This window comes from Saccostrea cucullata, unplaced genomic scaffold (genome assembly GCF_032062105.1).
Source record: "Saccostrea cucullata isolate Sc308-1 unplaced genomic scaffold, CSIRO_AGI_Scuc_v1 ctg825, whole genome shotgun sequence".
In the NCBI taxonomy this organism is placed as follows: domain Eukaryota; kingdom Metazoa; phylum Mollusca; class Bivalvia; order Ostreida; family Ostreidae; genus Saccostrea; species Saccostrea cuccullata.
In genome coordinates, this window is record NW_026941377.1 from 68,441 (window position 1) to 80,721 (window position 12,281).

General features: G+C 32.3%; 1 protein-coding gene across 7 annotated transcripts in view; it reads right to left on the reverse strand.

Moving 5' to 3' along the window:
- LOC134257721 (uncharacterized) overlaps positions 1 to 12,281 on the reverse strand; it is a 62,290-nt gene that overhangs the window by 23,397 nt on the left and 26,612 nt on the right. For 6 of the 7 annotated variants that reach the window (XM_062740314.1, XM_062740316.1, XM_062740319.1 and 3 more), the window contains 3 exons: positions 10,935 to 11,142; positions 9,219 to 9,311; positions 689 to 781 (listed from right to left, as the gene is read on the reverse strand). In XM_062740314.1, the coding sequence (XP_062596298.1) occupies positions 689 to 781; positions 9,219 to 9,311; positions 10,935 to 11,142 (394 nt within the window). The remainder of the gene's footprint in view (positions 1 to 688; positions 782 to 9,218; positions 9,312 to 10,934; positions 11,143 to 12,281) is intronic. The other variant, XM_062740315.1, reaches the window with a different exon arrangement.

Sequence of the window (12,281 nt, forward strand, 5' to 3'; positions counted from 1 at the left end):
CTTTTTTTTTTTTTTTGCAAAACATAATTACAAATGTAATGCTAAAGGTTATTGATCATGTTGATTTCATAATTCTATATCCACATTCATTAAATGTAGAAATTCACAACCAGGATCATTTATAAGTTAAAATATATAAACAAATGATCATGATTTCTTATTATTTCGATCATTAAACTTTTCCATGATGGATGTGGGAAATTAACACCATAAATTCATTCATATAAAGATTTTGATATAAAATAACTTGTATTATATACATATATTTACTAGGGCTGGGACGATACAACTTTTTCTATATCGATTCATATCACGATATTTGAGCCGGACGATACGATATGTATCACGATATGTTTGATTGCTGATAAATTCTTTTTTTGCATTGAAATAAACAAATTATTTCTTTGCAAATAAGAATAATTTATTCAAAATAATTGTTTATATATTGTAAAACAAAAATATTTTACTCAAGTGGTATTAATTATTATTTATTTCATATCTATATTTATATTTAGCTTATTTATTTTATATATTAAACCCCAAATGTTAAATAAACAAAGAAAAACAGAAGTAAGATTTTTTGGGGCGATATTCCGATATTTCTTCATATGTATCGATATGCATATCGTCCTAACATGTATCACGATATATCGATATCTCGATATATCGTCCCAGCCCTAATATTTACCTGCATCTACACTGACATCTTGTAATAGCCATCCTACTTGATGTCCCCCAGTGTTGATTCCTTTCTGAAGTCCGAGTAACACACTTCTTTCATCTATAAACCAGAAGTCTCTGTCGAGACTGAAGCTCTACTGGTTTGTACTTATAGCAAAGGAAGAGAAAAGTACTTAAGCAGTTGGAAATTGAAACTTTTCAACAGCAATAAATAGAATGATGATCCTTGATTAAGTCTCTTTATGTTCTTAGTGCAGTCTACTAGCATGCCACATTTATATTATAATCAGACTAAAATTGTATTTGGAGAAGCATTTTGAAAGAATTTCGCAGAAATTTCTATTTTTAGTAACCACGGCAACACCGTTCATCGAAATCAAAAACCGATATACAGAATTATGTATCTTAGTGTAGTCTACTTGTGTGCCAAGTTATATTGAAATCAGACTAAAACTGTAGAAGGAGTAGCATTTTGAAAGAATTTCACAGAAATTTCTATTTTTAGTAACCACAGCAACACCGTTCATCGAAATAAAAACCGATATACAGAATTATGTATCTTAGTGTAGTCTACTTGTGTGCCAAGTTCTATTGAAATCAGACTAAAACTGTAGGAGGAGTAGCATTTTGAAAGAATTTCACAGAAATTTTCTATTTTTAGTTACCACGGCAACACCGTTCATCGAAATCAAAAACTGATACACAGAATTATGTATCTTAGTGTAGTCTACTTGTGTGCCAAGTTATATTGAAATCAGACTAAAACTGTAGAAGGAGTAGCATTTTGAAAGAATTTCACAGAAATTTCTATTTTTAGTAACCACAGCAACACCGTTCATCGAAATAAAAACCGATATACAGAATTATGTATCTTAGTGTAGTCTACTTGTGTGCCAAGTTCTATTGAAATCAGACTAAAACTGTAGGAGGAGTAGCATTTTGAAAGAATTTCACAGAAATTTTCTATTTTTAGTTACCACGGCAACACCGTTCATCGAAATCAAAAACTGATACACAGAATTATGTATCTTATTGTAGTCTACTTGTGTGCCAAGTTATATTGAAATCAGACTAAAACTGTGGAAGGAGTAGCATTTTGAAAGAATTTCACAGAAATTTCTATTTTTAGTAACCACGGCAACACCGTTCATCGAAATCAAAAAACGATATAGAGAATTGTGTATCTTAGTGTAGTTTACTTGTGTGCCAAGTTATATTGAAATCAGACTAAAACTGTAGGAGGAGTAGCATCTTGAAAGAATTTCACAGAAATTTCTATTTTTAGTAACCACGGCAACACCGTTCATCGAAATCAAAAACCGATATACAGAATTATGTATCTTAGTGTAGTCTACTTGTGTGCCAAGTTATATTGAAATCAGACCAAAACTGTAGGAGGAGTAGCATTTTGAAAAATTGTTTACAGACAGACAGACAGACGGACAGACAGACAGACAGACGGACGGACGACGGACGCATTACTATCGCATAAGCTCTTCTGGTCTCTGACCAGTAGAGCTAAAAACAAAATACATACATCGTTCAATCCTAATGGTACAGACTGAATAAAAATTAGGTTGACAATGAAAAATATTGCAAGTACCAAAGTAAATAACTTCTGCTCCACCAATTTTTTTTAATAACCTCAATGACCAATCAATGAATTGAAAGTTTAAATAATTAAGAAATTTTTTCTATGGATGTCAATCAGCTATGATAAGTCAAAGGAAAAATTCAAGACTACAAAATTTGGTTCAAGTTCAAGCCAATATCCAAATTTCCACCAAAAATAACTCACAAGCAAGTACTTTGGACCACAGAATATCACTGACGAGAGAAAACCCACAGCACATAGATCATTACAACATACCTACAAGGACTGACCCACAAAATTAAACCCTCCTCAAACTCATTAACTGCCGGGGCAGATTATCACAGTTTGTGTTTACTCAGCAGGTCCTAATATACCTATCTTTTACTTACCTGGAACAAAGAACCTTAAGTCCCATTTATCCAAACATTATGCAAATCCAGACAAAAAAATTTCATTAAAATACAGTTGATCACAAATCCTTGGGTTTTATCTTCTACCCGAAAATGAAGAAGCCTCTGGTACAAGTTCATTCTTATGTAATACTTGGTTAGCTGTGGTATAAGCCTTTAATCTAATAGAAGGGGTGGTGACAGGTACATCTTTATTTTTAAAAACTTATCTGGCATTTAGTCTAATCAATATCTGAGTTACCCCTTCTTACAAGAAATTTAGAATTTATATAAGGGTGTAGCTCAAGGGACTTATCAATGCAATCAACAGCACATTATTAATCCATGACATCCAAATGTGCAATACATAGAGAAATGCGTTTGGCTTTATCACTCTTTAGGGTTCAAAAACCTTTCTGCTTTCACACATCTCTTAACTTCTAAATCTGATCAAATTTAATTTATCGATATCTTTAAATTATTGCCTTATGTGTGTGGTTTTATGCTTGTCATTAAAATAGTAAAAATAAAATCCATATAAATCCACAATATCTATAATACATAAAATTGGGGGGGGGGGGGGGGGTTTTACAAAAACCTGCCAAATTTTTTATAGATTTTAAAAAGTAGACATTGCTAGGAATCAAACTTATCTATACATGAAGAGAAATACAGAATAAGGAGGGGAAGTGGAGGTAAGGTTTTTTTTTTTTTACCATATGCACAGATGAAAATTTGAAGGGGACAAAGAAATACACCCCCAAATGCCAATAAAGGTCTATACTTTCTTCACAACAAAGAATTGACAAATTGCCAAGCTCAATGAGTGCTGTTTAAATGTAAATAATCACACAGCTGATCCTTTGTTAAAAGAATGGGCAAAATTCTATATTGATTCCAGATTGTGTTTTATTACATTGTATAGATCTACCTGAAGAAAATGTTATCAATACAGGGCTTTTTTATGGCTTTTTACTGGCAGCATAATACCTTTGTTACAATCTATTATTTCACTTCGGTCTATGCACCTGTTTACAAACAAAAAGTTTAAAAGTTTTAGACTTTGGCATGATTATAAATAAAGAAAACTTAAGTTTCATTTGTGTTGACTAAATTCAAACCTGACTCTTGATTTAACTCTTATTAGTGATAGTCTTTAGTTTCATTTCTTTGTTTGTTTGTTTGTTCTTTAATGTCCCTTTCAAGAATTTTTCATTCATACAGAAACCTCACCACTTGCCTGTGGAGAGCTGCAAATTTTGTCCTACACTCAGTACTTAGGGCCATTCAGCTTTGAGCAGTTAGGGATCCTTTTTCCATACTGGCACAAATAGTTTAATCGGTCTCCTTTAAAGGACTGGTCTTCATGCACCTCCCACAGTGGGATTTGAACCAGCGATGTAAGGTTGAACTCCTAACTTTGCCAGTTAAGACTCTAGAGCAGACTCTCTCACAAATGTGCCAAGTGGGCAACTTGTTAGTTTTAAATAAAAATATTCTTTCCAAAACAATCTTTAAGTTAATATTTTGATGTTTAACCATCTCATAATATTAAGATTACCAACAATTTGATATAAAGGAACTCACTTTAACATAGTTCTGTGTCTATGCTTTAAATTTCCCTTACAAGTTACAAAATCAAAGCGATTGTGTAAAAGGAGTTTTAAAAGTACAAAATTTTCAAGAATAACTCGCAATCCCATCCCACTTCTTAATTGATTCATAACTTTTTAATCCTCTCTAAAAAAACCCTACAAGTTCAAAGTTTCTTCAAACAGAAAAAAAAATATACAATACTAAATTATCTAGAAATGTTATGTCTTTTCTGTTTGTTCAAATGTAAAAAAAAAAATAAATGTCCTACTTCTGAGACAAATCAATTTCATCTGCCATGTAAATTACGAACAACTTGTTCAAGGAGAGAAAAATCCCCTGGGAAAAGCAGATTCATCCACTGTGTTAGCTATAGGTTTGATCAATCTTTCATAATGTCCTCTGCATAAATGAAAAGTACCAATAACCCAGATTCTTGAAATCAATTGCATGTTTGTAAGTACAAAAATATCAATTACGAAAACAAATACAAAAATCATAATTGCTTCACGGATGAGAGTCCTGTTGGAACAGCTCAAGGAAAGGGTTCATGTATTTGAAAACAAAAGGTTCAAGAAAACAGGGACCAGGATTGAACACAAAAATACTTGTTAGGCATAATCGGGAAAAATTTCAAATAATATAAAAGAATCTTTACTTATATGGTCTTCAAAATTTCATATCAAAATGTTGTAAATTGGTATTAATTTTGAGTGATTTTTCCGGACATACCATTAAGTCACGGCACAGCAAAATCTTCGACGTCACAAGCATTATAAAAAAATATGTGATTGAGCTATCATTTTCTCAACATTTTCCCTTGAGTACCTGTATAGTATGAGTTACCTTATCTACGTACTCAACATCAAAACACCATTTCTTGTCAAGCTTAAAATCTATTTAACAAGTAGCTTTTTTTTTTTTTTTAAACCAAAAATCATAATTTCTAATTCAACGGTTAAAGGCATATTGATAGACAATACGTCTAAAATTTCAATTTGCAAAAAAGTAGCCTAGTTTACTACATGTTTTATTATGCATATTTTGGATCTATGTTGCCGATAGAGCATTACACATATTTTAACAAAAGTGTGGTGCGCCGTCAATTCAGGAGACGTCATTTTCACAGTCGTTTTCACGGGAATCGCAACAGAGAAAAATCACTATATTTCTGTTATTACTTCAAATATTACTTCCGAAATCTAAATACATAAAAATAGAACAATTTAAAGGTACATTTGAGAAAATTGTTGAATTTTAGAAAATCAATGAGTTAAAGGATGCTTTTGCTTCAGTACCTCTCCATCAACGATATCAACATACATTTTCATGATCACTGTGAAATTTTTCTATATTCTGTAAGATAATAATCTCATTTTTTCAAGGCATTTCAAAATGTCATTTAACATAATGTTGAGACACTGTTTGTCAGCAAGTCTTCTGGAACAGCAGTGTAATTCTTAGCTATCAAATTTCTAATTCAACTGGCATATTGATGAAATACGAAGCAAAAAATTAGTATGATCAAGAAGACTCCATATAGTGGATAATTTTATTTTTAACAAAAATGGTTGGAAAGGATTGTAGCTGATACAGTTTCATGATCACATTTCTTCATAATATCTCATTTCAAGTTCAATGTTCATGAGACACATTTCAAAAAAGTCCACATCAATCAAAACAGACTTATCAATCAAAGTTTCATTGATCAAATCTCTGAACTCCAAATAGACTTCTCAATAGTTTCATTGATCTGTTGATTTGAATTTTTTTTCTTTTCAATTCCATGTGTCAAGTAAAATATGGTCGATTCCTTATTAATCAAGGGATCAAATAAAACAGGGTGAAACACCTATAAGTCTGTCACCCCACTCAATAATAAAACACCCAACAAAACTAGACATTAACTGTATAATACTCACATGGACATCCTCAAGACATTAATCCAATAAGAAACACAGATTACAGAACCATTAATGATCACTTCTGGTTATCCAAGATGTATTTTCTCCTTTAAGAGTGGGTACAGAAAAAGAAAAAGACTGATTTACATGTACTCTTCCTTGGAGTGTGTATAGATCTAGCTTTGTAACACTAAGCTGTGTTTGTGTTGTCATTTAAATGAAGGATTGCTGTCTCATTGGCACCAAGCCATTTCTGGGTACATGGAGAAACATCCTTTGTGTTTTTTTGAAACGTGAATGCCTTAACAATCAATGCTTCACAGAAGCTTTAAGCTAACTGCTTTAAAAAGTTAATAACTTCATCTCTTTTTTTATGCACTTTGGGATTTATTTTTTTCATCTTTCTTTGATTTATACAAATTGTATTGTCAAAGCAATTTCAGTTTTATCCATTATTTTGCACAACACACTTCATCATTGAAAGGTAAACTATACACTCAAAGAGTTTGAACTTTTAACAAATCGGTCACAGTTGTTTAAATGTTTACAAAACAATGGCCCACCAATAATCAATTATCTCTATGATCATTCAGAAAGATCTGAACTGGGGATCATAAAAAAAAGAATCGAACTTCAGATAAGATTCGGAGAGATACGTATTTCCATACAGTCGCAGGCTTTTTTTATACCACCACTCTGACACAATAACCTAAACTGCCAATCTTTCAAAAGCACAAACTTGTCACATTATAGTAAGTACATCCACTTCTGAAAAACTTTGTATGAATATACTTGCTCCTTCCGAATTCAAAGACAATCTTTACCCAGTGCAACATGGACAATATAGCATGAAGGGATTAAATCTACTTGAGTCAAAATATAAACATTATCGGACAATTTCAATGGCTTAGAAGCAGTGGCAGGTGAATGACTCAAAGAAACCTATTCAGAGCATGTATATAGAGAACATATCAAATTTTCGACCATGTGTAGATTTAAAGTTGCATGTGATCAAAGCACCTACATTTGTCGTTTAGCCATAGATTCATCATACACTGTGACATGTTCATTTTGCTCTCTCAACACAGTTTTGTCTCCCTCCAAATTGACATTGTGTAGTATGTCAGGGAAAAAAATACGTACCTTCTAAGAAACAGTTTATCTAGCTTAAAACTTCATAGAACAAGAGATATGGATCTATCAAAGAAATAAACCTTCTGTAGACCATTGCCATCAGGATAAGCTCGAAACCAGACCAAACCATATAAAATACACCTTACTCCTCTTATTCCCAATAACAAATGTGAAATTTTGTTTACTGTAACATTTATATTTACTTGTTCATGCAGCTCATCTATTTTATGGTGCTTATGCCATAGGGAAAAACGGATCACTTTTATGCCAACCAAAAAAATCCCTCTCTTCCTTGTTCAAGTAACTTCCTTTGATTCCGACAACAACTTTGCTGTTGATAGGGTAACAGTCCTCAGTCTGTGATGGTTTACACACAGTGAATCCAAAAATACCAACTAATTATGCAACAACAGACTAATATCAACTTTACTGCTACTTAAGAGGTCCTCAAAAGACTTAAATATACATCTGTTTAACATGCTTACTTCTAGAACAGAACCTCAACGAATTTACTGCCCCCCTCCCAGCCCAAAGTTAACTTTAAATTATACTGTACAACCTCGCATTTGTCGATTATCCAACTTTTCGTCAATGAGCCAATGTAAACATCAATGTCGGAAGACTGATATCCACATGTAAACACAACACTTCTCCACTGATAAAGCTTTAAATCTAGCCAATCATTAGCCCGCAATGCTATCCTTCTAAATCCCTACCCAAGAGAAAGAGCACTGAATGCTGAAAAACAACCCCATCCTCTGCTATTGTTCTTGAATCCTGGAAATGTTTTCTTATGGTTTTAAACTTATTAAATACAGCCTTTCAAATACTAATCAATACAGAGAATTAAATTATTCATCAATTTTGTTTATTTACCTCGGATTTTGACCTTTGGTTTTTTAATTTCCTTCCTATTTGCATCTCCTGTATTTAACTTGCATCATGAAAATCAATGTTTGGGCCATTAAGATAACCTTCTGACTACAACAAGAACTGATTAAAGTCCAAAATTATTTCTTCTATACACTTTTTCCAATTTTCCATTGCAACTTCTGATTGCAATCCAAATGGTTAATCTTGCATGAAACCTGCAAGGAGCTCTGAGTCAACATAGTTAATGCCAGTGACTTCTGAATCAACATTTCTTTTCAATAAATCAAAAAACCATTCAATATGCTTTATTGCCTGCTGAATAGCATCTCAAATTTGAATATTACAGGACTGTCAAGAAAACAAGTTAAAGGTAATGAGACCTCAAATAATTTATTTACAGATGGACAGACAGATAGGCAAAGTGTCTACCATAGGGTGTATACAAAATTCATAACACCACCTTAAAAGCTACATAATTTAGACAAGTTAGGTACAGTAAAACTTGACTAATCCTAATACCACTGGTTCCAAAGAAATTGGTTAGACTAGAGAACATTCCAGTTAAGACAAAATTTTTAACAACTGAATTTAACAGGGACCTGAAGTTTACATCATATTAGGTAATACCGTAAATCTGGAAATTTTTGCTGTAGATAAATTTTTAGCAAATTTGTGAGTTCATTGCATTCGCAAAAATATTTTTCTTAAAAATAATTCAACAATAAGAAAATATAAACAAAGTAGTGGTCATTCACAAAATTTTGAAACGTAAGAATTAATCAACAGCATTCTGACCCAGATTCGCAAAATAAAATCGACATAAAAATTTCCAGATTTACGGTACTTGGGAAAAGAACAACATTCAGATTAAAAACGTTCCTCTGCAGTTACTGAAACATATCAAGCAATATTTTGAATGGAAGAGCGGGAGAGGACTATCTAAGTTTCTGGAACTTGTGTCCAATCCCTTTGACATATTGTCAAAAAATATGTTCAAAACAATATTCTGAAAAGTCAACATTCAGATTGGAAAAGTTCTGCTGTACTTACTGGAACTACTCCAAGCTTGCAGAGGAGTCCGATCTACCCCATGCTTTGGGCTCTCGGCTCTACTGACTGGAAAATTAGATTTGCTGACACCTGCTAAAACAAAACAAAAGTTGTAATGAGTGCATTCATGCTTCAAAACATACCATAAATTCCACTTGCCTTTACGGGTAAATGATTCAAACAAAACAATGACACCTAATGTCCTGAAAGGTACCGTTCCCTTAAATAATCATTCATTATTTAGATCAATTAAAAAAATTAATAAATTGAATATGGCGTTACAACTGTATTTGTATCATAACTGTAATTATTCAAATTTAATATGTTTATAGTGCATTTTTTTTTTTTTGGTTAAATTTTCAGTCCAACACAGACATAAAATAATTCTTTGTATTCTTGATACAACTTATATATATATATATATTTTTTTTTTTAAATATAATTTACCAAATACTTTGAATGACTGACTTTTTAACAATTATGGCAAACTTTAGTAGCAGCCTTCTTAGAAAAAGAAACATTTAAAAAAAAAAAACTTGAATTGCAAATAATTGCTTAATGAGAACTAATACAACTGCTTTAAATTTCAATTTTTTGCCAGGAAGAAAAAAACAAAATGTAGATACTGACTGGCAACAAGAAATCTAAATGTTTATTTATGGATACTAATATAATTCTCCCTGGAGGCTGCTTTGTATAATTATATTTAACAGTACAAGTTTTAAATTTCCTACAGAATAATTTATTCAAAACCAAATGGCTATAAACATTGCGGTATCAAATATTTCATCCCTTACATAGAAATCTCACGAGGGATACTAATAGAGGCCATGGTCTTTAAAGCGTTTCAGCATCAAAGATATCAAATTTGTATCACATGGATTTTACCAGTTCTGCGCAATACATAAAAAAAAATGTGTTGCAAAATTCAGAATCAATTTAGTAAAAGGACACCTGTGCATATGCATAACGCATAGAGGAACACAATGCAAATTTGATACTAAGTACAAAACTAAATGAAAAACTTTTACAATCATATGATGAACAACAATGAAAAATGCTGAATGCTTAAATTGATCTGAATCTTAAAGGTATTTAAAACTTTGATGATGTTTAGAAAGACGACAAGTTCTCCACCCATAAGCTAGGGTTACACACTGTCAAGTAAACAGTGTGGTGTGTCCAAAGGAGGGGGGTATCAAATATTCTACTACCCTTATCCTTTTTTTCAATAAATCAGACCTTAAATGCCCATGCTTTTATTTTTACTGATTATAATAACTCCTTATAAACTTAACCTACAATGGTTGCAAGTTAAGTTAACTTTATACCCAGTCTAGATGCAATGCGATGCGCAATATGGCTGAAATATTGCAGTCTCGGCGTAAAACAGCAAAAACTAACCAATCATAGATGCAATGAGATAAAGCCATATAAACCTTATTACTGAAAGCACAGAACTCTGGTAAGGTTTGAGCCCTGATAAATATTTATTATTATTTTATCTTCACAACTGGGTTTAAGGGGATATAGTAATACAATTGTATATGTTCATTTTGGGGTGAGTGGGTGTGTGAGTTATGCTGTGCAAAAGGGAGGAAATGTATCTCAATGCATTGGGGTTGATGTCAAATGCTGCTTTGATTTATAGATAGATATGCTCTTTGTGAGCGAATATGCTCTACTTTGCAGTGCCCTTGTTCATTCTAAACATACCAAATTCCTTACTGTTCCCAAATGACTGACTTTGTTCCTGCACAGAGAAGGAAACACTCGTTTTAGTTTGCTGCTCAGGGGGTGTGGTTTTGTGCTGAGATGTGCTCAACTGAGTATACTCGAGAACACTACTTTGGTGCAGTTGGTCCCTGTGTTGTCTTTGTTTGGTCAGAATTTGGCTTAACTTTGCATCCTCTTGTGACTCGAGCTGAAATGATAAATGAATGAATGAAGTACATGTCAGACCTTTGTCAAATAATGATGAGTTTGGTTTTGACTATTATATGGATTGTAATTGCCGTTCTTCTATTTGGTATAAATGATTCTGAAAAGAGCAATGCATCTCTTCTTTTTAAAGTTTTCTCTCTTATTTATGTTCAAGATATTGAATTTCTCTCTTAAGCGAGGGTGCTGAGATCGCAATTACAGTTAAAAATTTATTCGTTTTATTTGTAATAGGTTCTTAAGTGAACATTTCAAAATCGCTAAAATTACATCTCGCTAAAAATAAAATACCTGTTTTTACAGACAAATCGCTAAATTTGCGTCTCGCTAAAATTTCTACTTATACGGTATTTTCTATTTATAATTAATTAAGTCCCAGCTAACAGATATAAGTACTAATGTAGCTGAGATAATCCAAATCAATCTGAAAATCAATACAAAAAGAAATGCCACTGAATTCAGATGATATCTAAAATTTTAGGGGTTTTCCCATGGATTTTCCCTTGGAAATTATCCAGCATCCTAACTTCACCACCCTCAAACCTTAATCGTATTCCTATCCTGCTGAGAAATTTATATGACAGATCCTTAGTGTCAGATAGCACAGAGATAACTTAAGTCCACATCCCACAAAATTATGAATATTTTACAGAATAGTGTACCCACAGACTGAAAGCAGATCATTTTGTGTACTGCAAGATTGATTACATGTTAACCAACTTGAAACTAATTGTGGTGGCTGCCTAGCTGATACATTTTATGATTATTTCTGAAACATGCTTCTAAATTTTAGCACTAAATAATAGTATACCACAATCAAATTCAATACTTATAGATAAAATGTCATACAATTTTAATTTTAAATTATAATTTTGTTTATACTGAATTTATTATTACAGTTACTACAGTCAAACCTAATTATGATGAACTCATAAGACCATTAGGAAAAACTTCCAAGATAATCAAGGATTTGAGATGTTGAGGGTATACATGTAAAACCCTTACAGAATTTTAAGTAGTTGGGACTTCCAAATCACTTGGACATGTCCAGGGTATACAAGAGATATGTGAGATAGCTCTAGATACCAAAGTTCAACTTTATTCAAAATGAAAAAAAAATCA